The sequence below is a fragment of the Bipolaris victoriae genome (genome assembly GCF_000527765.1).
Source record: "Bipolaris victoriae FI3 unplaced genomic scaffold scaffold_7, whole genome shotgun sequence".
Classification (NCBI taxonomy): domain Eukaryota; kingdom Fungi; phylum Ascomycota; class Dothideomycetes; order Pleosporales; family Pleosporaceae; genus Bipolaris; species Bipolaris victoriae.
The window spans coordinates 349,198-366,014 of NW_014575385.1; the positions used below are offsets into that span (position 1 = coordinate 349,198).

General features: G+C 51.9%; 9 protein-coding genes across 9 annotated transcripts; 6 read left to right on the top strand and 3 right to left on the bottom strand.

The window, feature by feature from the left end:
- Window positions 1-168: 168 nt before the first annotated feature.
- COCVIDRAFT_87339 (hypothetical protein) lies at window positions 169-608 on the top strand (the record flags this gene model as incomplete). Its single annotated transcript, XM_014705715.1, has 3 exons — window positions 169-338; window positions 413-473; window positions 546-608. The coding sequence occupies 3 exons, from the start codon at window positions 169-171 to the stop codon at window positions 606-608; spliced, it is 294 nt and encodes a 97-aa protein (XP_014561201.1).
- Window positions 609-2,209: 1,601 nt separating this feature from the next.
- On the top strand, window positions 2,210-4,332 carry COCVIDRAFT_87499 (hypothetical protein; the record flags this gene model as incomplete). Its single annotated transcript, XM_014705716.1, has 3 exons — window positions 2,210-2,722; window positions 2,786-3,785; window positions 3,836-4,332. The coding sequence occupies 3 exons, from the start codon at window positions 2,210-2,212 to the stop codon at window positions 4,330-4,332; spliced, it is 2,010 nt and encodes a 669-aa protein (XP_014561202.1).
- A 2,370-nt stretch (window positions 4,333-6,702) lies between these two features.
- On the bottom strand, window positions 6,703-7,969 carry COCVIDRAFT_33910 (hypothetical protein; the record flags this gene model as incomplete). The annotated part of the gene is made up of 4 exons (XM_014705717.1): window positions 6,703-7,190; window positions 7,246-7,734; window positions 7,785-7,857; window positions 7,958-7,969. 4 exons carry the CDS (start codon window positions 7,967-7,969, stop codon window positions 6,703-6,705), a joined length of 1,062 nt encoding a protein of 353 aa, XP_014561203.1.
- A 470-nt stretch (window positions 7,970-8,439) lies between these two features.
- COCVIDRAFT_87512 (hypothetical protein) lies at window positions 8,440-8,652 on the top strand (the record flags this gene model as incomplete). Its single annotated transcript, XM_014705718.1, has 1 exon — window positions 8,440-8,652. A coding segment is annotated over one exon (213 nt), but the record flags the coding sequence as incomplete, so codon positions are not given.
- Window positions 8,649-8,903, top strand: COCVIDRAFT_87417 (hypothetical protein; the record flags this gene model as incomplete). Its single annotated transcript, XM_014705719.1, has 1 exon — window positions 8,649-8,903. A coding segment is annotated over one exon (255 nt), but the record flags the coding sequence as incomplete, so codon positions are not given.
- A 1,022-nt stretch (window positions 8,904-9,925) lies between these two features.
- Window positions 9,926-10,381, bottom strand: COCVIDRAFT_87483 (hypothetical protein; the record flags this gene model as incomplete). The annotated part of the gene is made up of 4 exons (XM_014705720.1): window positions 9,926-9,987; window positions 10,058-10,108; window positions 10,246-10,275; window positions 10,345-10,381. 4 exons carry the CDS (start codon window positions 10,379-10,381, stop codon window positions 9,926-9,928), a joined length of 180 nt encoding a protein of 59 aa, XP_014561206.1.
- Window positions 10,382-10,617: 236 nt separating this feature from the next.
- COCVIDRAFT_87545 (hypothetical protein) lies at window positions 10,618-11,205 on the top strand (the record flags this gene model as incomplete). The annotated part of the gene is made up of 2 exons (XM_014705721.1): window positions 10,618-10,749; window positions 10,810-11,205. The coding sequence occupies 2 exons, from the start codon at window positions 10,618-10,620 to the stop codon at window positions 11,203-11,205; spliced, it is 528 nt and encodes a 175-aa protein (XP_014561207.1).
- Window positions 11,206-11,587: 382 nt separating this feature from the next.
- On the top strand, window positions 11,588-12,344 carry COCVIDRAFT_33913 (hypothetical protein; the record flags this gene model as incomplete). The annotated part of the gene is made up of 5 exons (XM_014705722.1): window positions 11,588-11,719; window positions 11,809-11,831; window positions 11,901-12,120; window positions 12,174-12,263; window positions 12,312-12,344. 5 exons carry the CDS (start codon window positions 11,588-11,590, stop codon window positions 12,342-12,344), a joined length of 498 nt encoding a protein of 165 aa, XP_014561208.1.
- Window positions 12,345-13,625: 1,281 nt separating this feature from the next.
- On the bottom strand, window positions 13,626-15,566 carry COCVIDRAFT_87574 (hypothetical protein; the record flags this gene model as incomplete). The annotated part of the gene is made up of 3 exons (XM_014705723.1): window positions 13,626-14,921; window positions 14,973-15,439; window positions 15,518-15,566. The coding sequence occupies 3 exons, from the start codon at window positions 15,564-15,566 to the stop codon at window positions 13,626-13,628; spliced, it is 1,812 nt and encodes a 603-aa protein (XP_014561209.1).
- Window positions 15,567-16,817: the final 1,251 nt, after the last annotated feature.

The window sequence follows — 16,817 nt, forward strand, 5'->3', positions numbered from 1 at the left end:
CTCCCTTTGTTGCTGTCTCCTGTCTACGCCGTATACGACGACGCCGCACCATCACCCATCGCCATAATACCCACCCGCCACCACCACCACAACAACCAAAACACAAACGACGCTCCATCCCCCATTCTCTTTACAGCTTAATATCCACGCACGCGCGCCATGCCCGCCATGCCAACCATGATGGTCGCCGCACCCTACGAGATACGGACGGGCGGCGACGGCAAGACCAAGAAGCAGAGCATGGCCGAGCTCAAGCTGCGACGTCTCACGGAGCTCAACCAGCGCCTGCGAGAAGACCTGGAACGACGCAGGATACCCGTGTCCGAGGCTGCACTAGAGTAGGTCCACCGGCCGACAAAGCGTCGCGACATTCAGCAAGCACACATGGCAGTAGCTAACAAAGGCGCCGCAGTCTGATTGCCTTCACGGACAAGGAGCCCAAGGACTGGATGGTACCATCACGATGGGGAACGGTAAGTTGACGCGCGCCTTGCGCTTCGTGTTGCACTTTTTTGTCGCAGCCATACTGATGTGTGTGTACGCAGATCGACAAGCGCGACGATCCCTACGCGCCACAGCAGAGCAACGGCTGCTGTGCCGTAATGTAAACAACGATCGAGATGCAGATGGTCATGTCCATTAACGGCGTTTCTGCGGGGTCGGTTTCCACGGCACAGTGTTTTGTTTTCCCATGTTCCGGACAAAGGTCGATAATACCCCCAAAAGACGCAACGTGTTTGCGCAGTTAGTCGTGGGAAGCGGGACAGTCGGACGGGTCTCTCATGTTCATTTCACCCCAATGTGTACATTAAACTCTGATGCGGAGCGAGCCGCTGGCTGCTAGCTGGAGCGTGCAGCGCAGCGGACGGTCTCTTCCGTTTTCTTTTTTTTCAGTCGGCCATGCCGGCGTGCTTAGGGGGCTATCTTTTTTTTATTTTTCTTCAATCACGAGATGAAAGCGCTCGCGTAATTACCCTTGGCCAGGTGTTTCGTCTAGTTTGTAACGAAATGCAATTGCAATTGCCCAATTGTTTGTCCACCGAACCGCATTGTTGCCAGTGTGCCGCGCCAGAGAGGCCCAAAGCGGCAGGTCCAATGGGGCGGCCATAGCCGAGGAGATTAACAAGGCGCGCCTGGCTCGACTAGTAGCAGCTTGCTCAAGCTCACCATCAGCGCTGCAGCAAGCCCTGGGGACTGCGCGCCCCGGCCCCAACATGCAAAAGACAAACAATTGGATATGGTTGGATATGCGGAAAACAAAAAGCACACGTGCATGCTCCAGCAGCCAACTGTGCTGTGATGATCCCGGTGCGCACACAGTGCCAGTAGAAAGCCGTGATTTTCTTTGGGGGGAAGGAAGGAAAAGAGGCGCACAGAGCGTCCATACAGTAGGCGTGGAGGAGAATGGCAGCGGGGGGGCAGCCTATTGGTCGAGTAATGCCGCACGTTGCAGTCAGCAGCGCTCTGTCAATGGCCGACGAGCAGTGCGAGCAGCAGCAGCAGCAGCAGTCTTGTCCATGTGTGGTTGCCCTCTGCGATGTAAGTAGTAGATTATTATTATTAACATGGCCGTCTTGCATCTATAATTATCGGTGCATGATCTGGCAGCTGCATTCCCGGCGGCCAGGGCGAGTCATTTGTGGCAGCCATCCCATCTGCACACCCTCTTCCTTCACCCTCACCACCGGTGTGCGTCCATGGACTCGAATCCACTGCCAGGGCCCGACGTCAGGTGCGCTGTGTCTCTGCTGCCCGCGCCCTCGCTGGCGGCACATGGAGCCAACTATAGGCTGAGGAGGCCGACCCAGGTTCTGGCTGCCCGCCTGCAGCAGCTGGTCATGACCCGCGCCCAAGTCCCAAGTCAACATGCGTGGGCGGCATATGCCCCCCATTCTTATCAAATTCCCGTGGGGGCCCTCGTCCACCCGGCCTCTTGTCGTGCAGCCTTTCCAGCTTTGACAGGTAGGCCGATTCTCCATCGCTGTTCCTGAGCTTGCTCCTGTTCCTGACCGCGACCTGTACTATCTGCGCTTGCGCCTGCCCGCGCCTGTGCCTGCGAAAGAAAAGAGGACGCCTCTCCGTCCTAGCCACGGGTGTCGACACATGTGAACAAGACGCAATCATCCCGGTCCCAATTCCGCCCCAGCCCCACCCACCTGTCTTCGCGACCGCCAAATTTCTCCCTGGTCTCTACTTCCACGGCGACGACATGAACAATTCGGCTGCGCAGTCCTGGACTGCTGCAGACCACTTCGCCATGGACACGTCTCAGGACAACTTTGCCGGTGCAGAGTTCATCGACTTTGACAATCTCGACCTCGACTTTAACATGGACGGGTACAACAGTCAGGGACCCGCCTCAACTGGGAGCCAACTCGCCGATCTGACCGATTCACTCAACGTCCACCACCTGCAAAACCAGTTTCCCCCACAACTCGCCCCAGATTATCACAATGGCGCAAACGCCGCCCAGAAAGCCCACAGTATCCCCCCTCATGGCCTCTCCCAGCAGCCTGCAAACAACTTCTTCGACTATGGCGTGCCCCAGCACACGGCCCAAGGCTACCCTCAGACTCACAGCCAACTCTATCGTCCACACCAGGGTGTGCCCCCCACACCCAACAGCACAGAAATCCATGGCGACCCCAACCGCTATCTCCAGCAAGTCGAATCACAGCAAGCCCTCTTCGACCAGAGGTACCACATGCGCAAAGACGATGCCGTACGTTTGGAATTGAAACAAAAAACCCCCCACCTTTGAGCCTCGCCCACTGACTCTATACAGACATTTACCCCTCTTGTATCGCCTGCAGTCACGCCCCATGACACGCGCTTCCAAATTCCAGACTTTGCTATGGCTGGCTCCTACTTCAGCCCTCTCACCTCGCCCGCATTGACTGCTCAGAGCCAACAACATGCACATCAACCACCTCAGAACACTGCTTCCGAGAGCTCTACAGGTCATTCGCCCATTGATCTCGACATGGACATGCTGGGTGAGCCTGCAATTGTATCACAAGAACAGGGAAGAAGGAACACAAGAGCCGCAAACAGAAGAAGTGCACCGCGTGCCAGTGGAAACGCCCGTGTACGGCAGTCTCCCATTGTAAAACCCAACAGGCGGAAATCCAACGGGTCCTCGCTTGTTCTACCAAAAGACGTCACTGACCTCGTGCAAGATGCGCGCTCCCGACATCCACTTTCCGCTAGTCTGGATGCGCCTCGCACCCGTGAAAGCTCAGAGACCGACTCCATCTCTCCTGAACCCATGCTCTCAGAAATGCGACCCCCGCCCAAGCCTGGCTCTTCAACAGCTTCACCCGCTGTCATGGCTCAACGCAGCAGCCAGAGTAGCACTCCAGCCACCCCGGCCTCTCTCATGCGCATACAGCCATCGCCTGATTTCAACGGTTCCGAGCAAGCACTGCCATTGCTAGAGGATCTCACCCTACCGGAGGCATCTCTCGACAGGCCGAGCTTGTCAAGGTCAGACACGGCAATTCGGGACGATGATAGCGGTACACCTCGCTTGTCTGCGCGAAAGACGCCCAAACTGAACCCCTTGAGTACGCCTGGGGCAGCCATGTCAGGCCGGCCCAGCCCCATGCTTGACGCCATGTCCACTCCCACAAGTCCAGCTTTCTCAATGACAAGCAGTAAGAGAGATGCAAAGCTATCACGCAACCCCAAGAAGAGAAACAGTGTCAGCTCCCATCTTGTCAGCCCTGCATTGATGCCTAAGATTTCGCCCAGCATAAAACCTTTGCTACCAGACGGCGGCAGTGGTAAGTGCATTGCTAACATTGATAGTAGACTTTAATCTGACTATGCCTAGGCACCACTGACAACACTCATGCTCTTCTACTTGCATCCAAGTCAAACTATCAGAACATTCTCGACGGCACAACGGTCCCCGGTGTAGTCTATCCCACGTCCCTATCAACGAACCTCACTTCCAAACGTACCTCGCACAAGATTGCGGAGCAAGGCCGCAGAAACCGTATCAACACAGCTCTGCAGGAAATGCAAGCTCTTCTTCCCTCGCCACGATTCGGCAACGTTTCCGACGCCAAGAGCCCAGAGACAAACGCACAAAACTCCAACAACTCAAAGGCAGCAAAGGTCGAAAGTGCAATCGAGTACATCAAGCAGCTTAAGCAGGAGGTTTCGGAGCGGGATGAGCTAATTAGCAAAAAGGACAGTGAGATGGATGCGCTGAAGAAAGAGTTGGCTGCACTCAAGAGATGTCAATCTGAAGGTTCAGTACCGGAGACAACAACCCAACCAAAGGCCGAAGCTTCCCTCAGCCCAAACACTGAGAGTGAACGATGATGAGATGTGAGATGATTTTATGCTCAACTCTTACACTTGGTAATTACTCTATTTGGAAACACTCATGGCACAAGTCCGGTTTGGAATTCGCCCCGCCACGACACGATCGCCACTCAGCTCTGCTTTTTAGCGAAAGGTGAGAATGTACATGATACCGGCCCGTCTGACAGGTCAAACTTTTTTCGGGCCGGAGCCACCGTTACATGAGTATTGGCGCAAAACTATATGCATGCAGTAGTAGCCAATCAATGGAACTGGAACTGGAACTGGAACTATCTTGGCAGACAATGTCAGGATACACGATAATGCACATATACCCAGCAAACGCGCATATTTGCTTCAACATATCTCCATGCTATTGATGGATGCAGCAAGAAACACGATAATTTTTACCCACGGCCTTTTGTTTGATGATGAAAAGATTTGAGAGATAGAGAGAAAGATTGCGTTGGTATCAAATCAGCGTCAGACCTCATTTTTCATCTGCTATAAGAAAAGACATGTTTATCCTGTAGACGAGAGAACATGGCAGGCCTATCCATATTTATTTTATTTTCTTTGCTGAGCATCGAAAGTCAGAGAGACAGAGAGAGTAGTTGTATGCGCAAATCTTGATATCAATGCACACATAATTCACTTGACACTACTCTTGCTTATGACTTTACCTACGTGATCTGCCATTCATTTCTGACACAATAAATCTGACACGCTATACTCCAAATAACTACGAACAATTAAAATCATGACTTACTTACTTCTACTATCGCCTTGTCTGTATAGCTAATTTTCGAAATAAACACCCACAACTGATTCCGGGGAATATCAGTCTTACTACTTACCTCGTGATTTTCGTTCATCAATCAAAACAAAACAAAACAAAACAAAAAATTAGACGAGAGAATTCAACGAGAAGAACACCACACGATATACACACAAGGTAAAGAGGTTATGACGACCGGAATTTTTTTTTTTAAAACTGATAACCCCCTCCCCCGAAATCAGACTTTTTGCACCAACTCCACCGAGGAATAATAATAATGATAATAATAATAATAATAATAATGGACGACAGAAAATAATAACGCCGTGAGGATGGAAAAATCAAAATATCAAAATAACAACGAACACGATATCATTACTCAAGTTACGATGATTATGTGAAGAAAAAAAAGATAAGACAACTGAACTCGATTTTGAGAAAAAAAAACATGGTATCTACACAAGGGTAAAAGGCAGTAAGAATAAGAGTTATTGATAATCATACTTTGCTCCAACGCACAAAATAATGATAACAATAATAATAACGCCGTAACAAGAAATCAACATGACAACACATAACTACATCACTCAATCAATCATTCACTCATTTTGCATACGGTTCAAAACAAGCTTATAAGGAAACCATACATTTGTAAAGCAACGCAAACTAATAACAAAAACAGAAAGCACCGTCCACACATCCATCCACCCGTCCCCTTTCCCGTCTCCGAGCACAATGGTAGCAAGCTAGTGGTGTCTCTCCCTTCTTCCCCTTTCACCACCGGAAGCTGTCTTCTCAATGAAGTACAGCCACTCCACACCCCTAGCCTGCCCATCCATTGCGTCCCTTCGAGTCTGCCAGCCAAGCTTCACTCCCCATACATTCTTGTGATACAATTTAACTTCGTCCCCTTGTTCAAGCTTTACCTCCCCACAAGCTGGCAGCCAAATCCGAAGGGGGGAAACTCAAGGAAAATTTGCTGAAAAAAACCATACAAAGGACAAGGGGGCAGGGGGTAATTAATGTGGGGTGAAATCAAACAAAAACACGCGCAATCAGTCGGAGAGCTGCCCAGTGACGCAAAGCTTCGCAAGACGTTTCGCAAGAACCATTGGCTCCAATTGGCCAAGGATCGTTGAAACATGTCGTCTGCGAGCTGAAGTACTGTAGCAATTTGAGATAACGTGTGGGTCGAGCTTCCAGAGATACGAGATAGTCGGACAGGACACCGTGACCATAGTAAGTATGAGACATCAAGTGCCTCCCTCTAGGTCTGTACCAGATGCCTGCCGACTAAATCCCATGGACTGATCAATAAGCGACGCCGTCCAAAATATTGCCAGGACGGCGGTGCCGCATTTCCCATTCGTAGTGCGTGCGAAGCCAAATTCAAATAGGCGGACCCGCAAGAGTTGAGATGACGAATCGAAAGCCGCATCAAGAATCAGTAACCGGATGCATACTGGTCCCCGCCACGCTTATTGGCTGAACGAAGCTGCCTGAAAAAAAGAACAAGGTTAGTAAGGTCTGCATCTGACATCCCCCGCGCTAAGCGTTATCACACCAAACGCAAAGGAGAGGGTCCCTTACGAGGATCAGATATATCGAACTCACATTCCGGTGCCCTCCTGGCGTGCGTTGACCGGTCCGCGCTTGGTGCCAGCAGCGGTGCCGGCGTTTGCAGCAGCCGTGGTTGTGACGTGGCGTCCGCGACCCTTGTCGTCTTCATCGCCCTGGCCCTGGTTGGCAGCTTGGGCGATGGCTTGGGCGTTCTTCTGGTACTTGTAGACGGTCCAGTCAAAGACGTAGTCGTACTGGAAGCCCTCACGAACAAAGAGATCGCGGAAGATCTTGCGGAGGTACGAGTAGTCCGGCTTGTCATCAAAACGCAGAGAGCGCGTGTAGTTGAGGTAGATGGCAAACTCGTTGGGGAAGCCACGGCACAGGACTTCGGTAGGAGTGGTCATCTTCTTCTCCATGATGCGGTCATATTTCTGCTTCTTGGTGGCCGCCTTAAGACCCTGCCAGGGAAGGGAGCCACGGCAGAAGTAGAGCATGACATAGCCAAGGGACTCCATGTCGTCACGGCGGGATTGTTCTACGAATGTTAGCTACGAGAAGCAAGGCGGGTAGGGGCGAGAGGGTTTACGTACCGACACCCAAGTGAGTGTTGATACTGGCATAACGGGCGGTACCAGTCAAGTTCTTGTTCTCTCTGTAAGGAATGTGGAAGTGGGTCTTGGGGTCGCGGTACTTCTTGGCGAGACCAAAGTCGATGACATTGACCTGGTTGCCACGCTTGCCAATGCCCATGAGGAAGTTGTCGGGCTTGATGTCACGGTGAATGAACGACTTTGCGTGGATGTACTCGATGCGGGAGATGAGCTGGTCGGCAAGAAGCAGGACCGTCTTGAGAGAGAACTTGCGGTTACAGAAGTTGAAGAGATCCTCGAGCGAAGGGCCGAGCAGATCCAAGACCATGGCATTGTAGTCGCACTCGGTTCCGAACCAGCGGACAAAAGGAATGCCTACGCCGCCAGCAAGCGACTTGTAGACACGGGCCTCATACTCAAGCTGGGGGTGCTTGGCCTTGACGCTTTCAAGCTTGATGGCAATCTCCTCGCCGGAGATGATGTTGGTACCTGTACATGTTAGCTCAGCTCAGCTGAGGGGGGTGCGGCTTGGTACACACCAAGGTAGATGTCACCGAAACTGCCACTACCAATTTTGCGGCCGATTCTGTACTTGTTGCCGACGCGGAGGTCCTACTGGGGGGTCAGCCTGGTGCTTTGCAGAGATGCACTTGTCGGGACATGGTGATGATGATGGTGATGGCGATGACAAGAAGCAGTGGGGGGAGCATACCATTGTCGTCATGGTGGGAGGATGTTCAACCTTGAGGAGGTTGGCCCGGTGGTGAGGGTGAAGTGGTGGGTGGGCCGAGGGTGTCGACGATGGGACGTGGGTGTGTTTTGAGGATCAGCCTGCTGTGGACGGACCGGTCAGTATGAGGCTTTTGCCTACAAAGGCGGTGAGTAAGCGGGGAGCGGGCAGCCGAGAAACGCTAGAGGATGCAGTCGAACGCGTCGATAAGGGGAGGGCAAGGACTAAAAGGCTGGCGGGTTTTGGGGGGAGCAGGTGATGAGGGAAGCGTGGGTTGTGTGGTGAGGGAGTAGAGGCACGCAGGGTTGAGGGCGGCGCCGGGCTGGCGAGCTGGCGAGCTGGGCAGGACTTACGATAGGGCGTGCAGTGAGCCCAACGGAAAACGACCGCGAGGCGGCTGTGTGGAGGGCGATGAGGCTGTGTATGTGTGGGAGTGTGGGAGGGTTGTAGTGTAGCAGGTGAAGGAGAGGGAGGGAGTGCAGGCGGTGGGATGCACAGGCGGCAAGCAAGTGCAGGCTAGAGAAGAGCAGAGAAGCCTGGCAGAACAAGCACACAGCGGCGGGAGGAGGTGCTGTGAGGACGCAGATGGAGAGGATGCAGAAGGCGCACCCGCCGCACCTGCTGGTCTGGCATCGGCTGCGGCTTGCGGCTGGGCGCCCAATCACGTGGGGCGCTAGGTGGCGACGCCTTCACTGCGGGTGCGGCGGCGGTGTATCAAGCGCCGTTCTACCCATTCCCTACCCGACTCGCGCCCCATGCTGCCTCTGCCTACATCGCTACCCAAACCGGCTGCTTGCTTCTGCTCCTCGCCCACGGCCTCCCCCCCAGGGTGGCTCCATGCAGCTGGCACGCTGCGTTTCAAATGCCGCAAACTGATGCGAGCCATGTGCGATTGACAAACCCGCCCTCCGCCTCCCACACCCCCTAATGCGTCATGTTGGTCCAAACCATGGCGCCATCATGATTTTCCCTACTCATCGCATGCAGCCGCCACCCCCTACTACCTACGTAGTCGGCAAAAATACTTCCTGCCCGATGTTACTACCTATCAAGTAGTACATATTCTAGAAGTTCGACGGCCCGACTGAGCCTCGCTCGCTTCCCACGGCTACAGCCCACCCAAGCCATCCATGGACGTCTACCCTCTTACAAACGTCAGCGCTCCACAGCTACGCCCTATACCACACCATACTTGCTTTCACCCTCATGTACCTCAGCCCTGGGGGTCAGGGCGCATGTGTACCTACATACGTGTGCTGTACTCTACCGCTTGATTCTTCGGCGCCATTTTGTGCTTTGACCAGCCCTCTTCGTACCCCGACACCTCTATCGGCGAGGTGCATTTGCCCTTACAACCAAGGAAAAATACTCTTTACAGAGATTGTCGCCTGCCTGGCCTCTCATCGCACTGGACAGCATAACAAAATCTTTGACGTACCCCCATGTTTGCCAGACAAGTTCTACACAGCAATCCATGGCATCACGCGTACCTTGCATGGTAACCGATGCTGCCCAAGTGCTTGGACCTCTACTAGCACAAACGCATGCAATGCCATCTCATTGTTGCCCCAGCAATCGCCCTCGCATCAATCCACGCCTCTGACCATGCGCACTAGATCAAGTAATAATCCTTATTTCATTTTAGTAGCATGGTCTGGCCAATCGTCGTAAATCATGTGATGGTCTGCACACCAGAATGACATCTTCGAGACTTTGAGCACAACATGCTTTTCTTTGACGGAATCTGACATATTCTGAGCACACTAGAATCTATAGTCTGGGCAGAAAAGGCCTCTAGCTGTTGGTGTGACCAGGATTGATTTGGCAAAATCTATATGGCCGTCTCAGTGCGACATTTCCATCCTTTTCCCATTTCTGCGGTTATTGTACACTGCATCTGATAACATCCATATGCTCAAACCCCGCTTTCCACGTCATGCAATTTGAAGCTTAGTGGTTCGCTGACTGGTTCTTGACGGCGGGGTTTCGCGGGTCGTTCTTGTACTCGTCGGCTGGCTTGTGTCAGTTTGCGAACTTGAAAACTGGTCGGCCAATTCAGCCACCAATAGATAGACTACGCACCCTGGGACATGGCGTTTGCGGCAGAGTTGACACCGTAGAGGATGACAAGACCTGGTGGGTTCTGTTAGTCCAGCACTCTCCACAGTCATCCCTTCATTCGTTCTTCCGTGCCCTCCAACATCCCCCAAATTCATCTCTTTGCTTCCATAAAACTCCATCACATATGTGCATCGGACTCCGCAACGTACCAGAGACGTAGAAAGGCCACATGGGCTTGGCTGTAATTCCTTGGTTAGCAGTCATTCGAGCTTCACCATTGGCGGTCAGTGCTGTCCACAGAGACGTACCAATTTGCGCCGGGAATTTCCTTCCGAGAAGAGGCATTTTGACGTGTGGTGGAGGGGCAATGGATTGATTGGCGGTTGCGATGAGGATGGGCGGTGGTGGTGTTGAGCTCCGGTCGTTCGGCTTGCAGAACTTCGATATGCTTGGCATCGGCGCGCGTAAAGACCGACCCGTAAACACCATGTACACCAAGGGCGCAACAACCCCGCGACAGACGGCTCTGCCAGCGACCTGGGACCCTACACTTTTACACTACTAAAGAAACGGTCGCAGTCATGGGCTCTCCATTAGAAGGATGTGTGGCCTCGCTACGCAATAGTATGCAACTACTGGATTCATCCATCAACATATTGGACGACGGCGTCAGCGACCTTCCTCGGCTGGCAAAAGTGCTGCAAACAACACGAGTACGTAAACTATACTCCGGAACCTTGCTGGGGCCTCCATGAGACTAACATGTTCCAAAGCACTTTGAACTCATTTCCGAGTCGGACCTTCAAACGGCGCAAGCAGGACTCCTCTCAGAAATACGCCCAGAAATTGACAATCTTCTCAAGCGTGTAGAGAACTACGTGGACAAACTCGAGCGTCGCGAACAAGCTCTTATAGCCAAATGTGACCTGAATGACGGACGACTTGGACGAGACAGCAATGGCGGTTCAGGATCCAGGCCAGCGAGCAGGAGTACGCAGAGAAATGGAGGCAAGGCTATAAGTGCGCAACAAGAGTTACGGTTCAAGGCATTAAGAGCAAAGAAAGACAGACTCAGTTATGCAGTAGAGACGCTCGAGCTTCAGGCGAAGCAACGAGAGAGGCAGCTGAGGATGAGTATGGCAGCGCCACAGCAACTATATGATGACTGAGCCCATCTGGACTCTTTCATATCATGCTGAGTGGATGGTCATGTAGCATGCGGATGCAAGGGAATAGCATCATTGTGTTGGGATGGGCGTTTTGCAATTGAGATACCCCTGGCGTATATATATGGCATACAATCCAAATGTCGTCGTCTGAGACCCTTGACAAAACCATATCAACGATATTTCTTTATGAAGGCTAGCCTTTGTTGCTGATGTCTTATGCAACTTGAAATGGCGGGGAGCATACATACAGCCAGTGATAATGCGCTAGCCTTTTTGACGGTGCATCATCGGCTAATTCCGAGAAGCGCAGAACTCGGCTTCGCAGAAACACCACCAGCTCCGGTAGACCAGCCATTGCATCTTCCCCACAACTCCGTCCATCATGAGCGCCCTCCGTATCGCCAGAGCCGCCCTCCGCGCAAGGCCCGCTGCCATCGCCCGCCCCATCCAGCGAAGAGGCTACGCCGAGGTCGCCAACGACAAGATCAAGCTCTCTCTAGCTCTCCCGCATCAGGTACGCACCACCACCGCCCATGCGTCATTGCAAATGTGCCGGTGAATCCATGTACACTCGAGAAACAAGGGCTGACAATTGGTTTTCAGTCCATCTACAAGTCCCAGGATGTGTACGTTCCGCAAATCCCGACCGATACCGCAAAACGATTACGCGATTACTGACTTGGGTCTCCGTGCAGTGTCCAGGTCAACCTCCCCGCAGAGACTGGTGAGATGGGTGTTTTGGCCAACCACGTTGCCTCTATCGAGCAGCTGAAGCCCGGTCTGGTTGAGATTATCGAGGAGCAGGGCGGCAACAAGCAGTTCTTCCTCTCTGGCGGTTTCGCCGTTGTCCAGCCCAACTCTGTTCTCAGCATCAACGCCGTCGAAGGCTACGCTCTCGAGGACTTCAGCGCCGAGGTATGGATGAATATACAAAAAAGACTAGCGAATTGCGGCTGATGTGAAAGTAGGCCGTCAGGAACCAGATCGCAGAGGCACAGAAGATTGCTAGCGGAAACGGCAGCGAGGCTGATATTGCCGAGGCCAAGATTGAGCTCGAGGTATGTTTTTAGATGTATGGCTGAAGAGAAGTTACTGACATGTTCAAGGTTCTCGAGAGCCTGCAGGCTGCGCTCAAGTAAATGTGTAAACAGCGGCCCTAGAGCACGGCATGGGTGGTATGTATAGTAACTGGCGCTGCGTGCTTTTCACGCGCAAAGGATAGAAGGAGCTTCAACGAAACAACCACAACATTCCAACGTTTTGCACTTTTGTTCTTGATTCATATTACTCCAGTGCCTGCTTATGTGAACTTCCATTTACAGCCATATATGGCACATTTTCTTGCTCAGCACTCATTAACCTATCCTATCACATCTCCCCTACCTTGATGAATCTCTACCATGGCAATCTAAATTGTCTAAATGATACTACTCACTAGTTAGTAAATTGATACGCAACATCTAGTAACTTTACATGTTCTAAAGTGTTTGATCATCCCACTTTGGAGCGTTGCATGCTATGCGATCAATACATGACTATGCAAGCAAGTGCCCTTTTTTTCCAACTGATTGGAAGAATAGTCCATCTCAATCTCCTCGGCCAAACAACCAAGTCAGCATAGCCCAAGCCCAAGCCCAAGTCACTATGACAAGCTACCCCATAAACCCCACCCACCGTTGTTGTTGTCGATTTCCGGTAAACCCCCCCAAAAAAACACCCCTCAATATCCACAAATTTCCATTCGAGTCAATCGAACATTCTTTATCCCCAAGCAATCAGAAACACCGTTGAACGCTTCCACAACCCTGCCAAATATCTCTCACCTTCATCCCTTTCATCCCCTAGGAAACCGTACATACATTACCTCCACTGAACAAAGGTATCACCAAGATACTATCACCCCCCTACCCCTACCCCCGCTCGCCCGAGCCCCACGGAAGATACCTAGTGCTGGCTACCCATGTACCTATTGTGATGATCAGAGTTACGACACCTTGACGTGGAAGTTTGTGAGTGGGAAAGCAGAGATAAGTTTGGAGGTTCGATAAGAGGAAAAATGGTAAAGAGATGTGTTTGGGGGGTTAGGTTTAAGGTGGCTGGACTTGGTGGGTTTGGATGATTTTTCTTGTAGGATTGTAAAGTGAGAAGGAGGGGTAGAGGAAAGCAAGGATCAGGGTGACTGGAGAGTGTCTGTTTAGAATCGCCTTTGAGTTGCAATACTGGAGTTTGGATGTTTACTCGACAAGCGTGGATTCTGACATACATCATTCCACTCAACGGTACAGAGCAACGGATACAATGCCAGATAACTACTCGGCTTATAAATGAAATACTACTCGGCTCATGAGCATGGAAATCATAATGGTTTCAGGGGCATCATTCACATTGGTCAAAAAATATTTACACAAGACAACCACAATCTATCTCGCATCCATACCCTGCAGGCCCATGGCCTCCTTTGCGGCATCCACCTTCTCCGCCTCGCCCTTCTCCCTCAGTGCCACCTTTTCCACCTCATCGAACGACTTGAGCGCCTCGCCGTACTGCTCAAACACACCCTTCCTGTAGCCCTCGCAAATCTTCTTGACAAAGCCTTCCTCGTTCCACCTCGCCTCAAGGAAGTCTTCAAACTTCTCCGTCGGCGATGATCGCTGCACACCCCACGCGGCTTTGTAGGCGGCACCGAGGGCACAGGCGTTACCTCCGATCTCGAGCTTGTAGACACCGTCGGAGCCGCCGAGAACCTGACCGGCGAGTTCGGCGATGGCGGGGTTCACGGCGCCGCCGCCGACCATGTAGATGCGGCGGGGTTGAGCAGGGAGGTTACCTTGTGGGGAAACGAGCGATTGCGAACGGAGACGTAGCGATAGGAATTGTGACTCGAGGATTGCGCGGGCATCAGCCTGGGGGATTGGCCATGTCTTATCTTCTGTTTTGCCTTGGGCGGCTTCTGGGGCTACTGGTGATAGCTGGTTGTCCTTGGCAAGGAAGCGCCATGTGCCTGCCTTTACATTTGGTACAATTTCAGGCCGAGGGAAGAAAAGACCTAGGCGCATGGGGTCGGAAGGCTGTGCCTGGCCTAGAGCAGGCGTGGTGAGAGCCGTCTCGTTGAACTTGTCCCAGGACTTGTCTGACACGCCAGAGGCTTCATTGATTGCATCGCGGATATGCTCACGGGCTAGACCACCGTTCTTGTAGCATAACATGAACATATAGAGTCCAGCAGTTGTGGGGTGGTTCATGAAATGGTACGCAGGATCGGGTCTGTACTGTGGTGTAGACATGAGGAAGGTTGTCGATGTGCCTAGCGATACAATGGCATCCGAAGCACGGAGAGGGAGAGCGAGGATTGTAGACGGGTTGTCGCCTGTGAAAGCAATGACTTGCGCTGATGATGGGAATCCGAAGCGCTTGCTGAAGTATGGTGAGACGGTACCGAAGCTGGAGCCACCATCTTCATAAACCTTGCCCAATTTCTGCTTGAGTTCGTCGAGGCCTCCGCTTCCGCCGGCTGCGAGCGCAACCAAATCCTCATGCCAGCGTCCATTTTTAATGTCCCACAGGTTTGCACCTGTCACATCCGAGATGTCCATCGGGGCCACCTTGCCCAGGAAGATAGATGCGAGGAAGGAGGATACGAGAGAAATACGAGCGGTCTCCTTGTAAGCCTGGGGGTATTTCTCCCTGAAACGGAAGATCTGAGGGCCGCTGAAGCGCTGTTGTAGAGGTTAATGGGAAGTTACAAAGTCGGAACTCAAGATACTTACGTGGTGAGCACTGCTTCCAGTAGCCAAAGCCAAGTTCCTTGGGTCTCCTAGAGTCTTGTCAAAGGCCTCGCACTGCTTTTGCGTGCTCGCATCCTGCCAGTTGGGGCTGAATGGATGGCTGAAAGCACCCTTCCTCTCTCCTTTGGCACCACCCTCCAACTGCTCAATCAATGTCTTTCCAGAATCAAGACTGCCCAGCAGGGTCTCTGCATCATGATTCCAGAAGACAGTACCGTGCTGCATGCCAGCACCAGAGATACCCTGGATCTTTGAAAAGTCGGCACCCTGCTCCTTCAAGCGTTGCAGTACCAGCTCAATGGCTTCAAGCCAAAGAGCAACTGGCGCAAATACTTCGCCCTCATCTGGATTCGTGAGGACACCCTTTTCAATGCCGTACTTGGAAAGGTCTGCGTCAAAGTCGACCTTGGCCTCGTGAATAAGTTTGAGGTCAGACCCGACAATAATTCCTAAAAAGGCGGCGATTGCGTTAACCTAGATGCAAATGCGGTGGTGGGGTAGCTCTCGCGGGGTAAAAAGTAACCCACCTTTGAGCTGCTGGGTGCTCAGGTCGAAGCCCAAAAACTGGTCAGCCATGGTCGGAGTGTGTGGGGTGTGTGTTGAGCTGCAATGGCGGAACTTGTGGTGTTATGACTTCACCGGGCATTGCTAAATTAGCCGTCGAGTCTCGTTGGTGTTGATAAGCCCTCTTCATATCCCGCGGTACATCACACTTACATACCGTTTTGCCGATGTGGGGCTCACCTAGCGCCGACTAGGTGTAGCTCGCAACTTAAGTACTCTATTTCGGCGTTTGTATTGTAGCCGCCCAATAATAAGCTACTGATAGGTAGAATCTGGTATAGATTTTTTGCGTGAAGCAACCAATATCTAGTTTTCTCATTGTAGGTTTAGTAGCGACTCTTCTTTGTCATAATACTGGTACGATCGCTACTGAAACCGTCACAAGCGCAAGCTCTCATTGCTCAGAACCCCTGCTTGGAATCAGTCTAAGCGTTAAGCTTATCTGGGCTACAACACCAAAGCCGACATGGATATACACATGTGGTTGGTAGCATTGACAATATTAGTTATCTTCTGCTTTGTCCTCCCTTGACAGTTGTTTTGACCGAAGACCTGCGATCCGAGTCACCCGAATCGGTTATCTGGGTGTGAAGCCCAGGCCCCTATACGAAGACAACTCGCTTATATGCTTACTTTTCGTATCATCTACTATTCCATGCTTGTTTTAATTTAATAGAACCTAGTATCCGGTTACTCCAATCCATACAGCATGCAATAAAATTCATGTTCTTTTCTTCACTGGTCTACTGACAACACTGGGCCGTGTTCTATCGTCTAATCATACAACACTATTGAAACGCATACAAACACATAGATTTGCCTCCTAATACCTCATTCCCAGTTACATACTGTAAAGGAATCGACACTTACTCGTATACCACCACCCCAGGCCTACAGCTTCCTCACCGCTATCAACCGCCTGAAACACGATCGTATAGCTCACAAATCGCAATTCGTCCTAGCATCAGTCTCGCTTGCGGCTCTTCTATACCTTACATCTCCCCATCTCCCCATCTTCCCGTCGCAGGATATCTATTCCAGGCCCTCGTATCCAGTACAGCCCCTGCTGAACAACCCCAGATAAAAGAGCTGGCTAGATGCCGCCAAGACCACGGAATACAGACGCCAGCAAATCAGCAGCTTGGACAACCAGAACAAACCCAAGGACCATGGCAAGTTGAGCGTAAACCGCTGGTGCTTGTTGCAAAAGGCGTCGTAGATCCTTGCCAACTACCTCACTACCCAGCATCAACAATGCCTGTT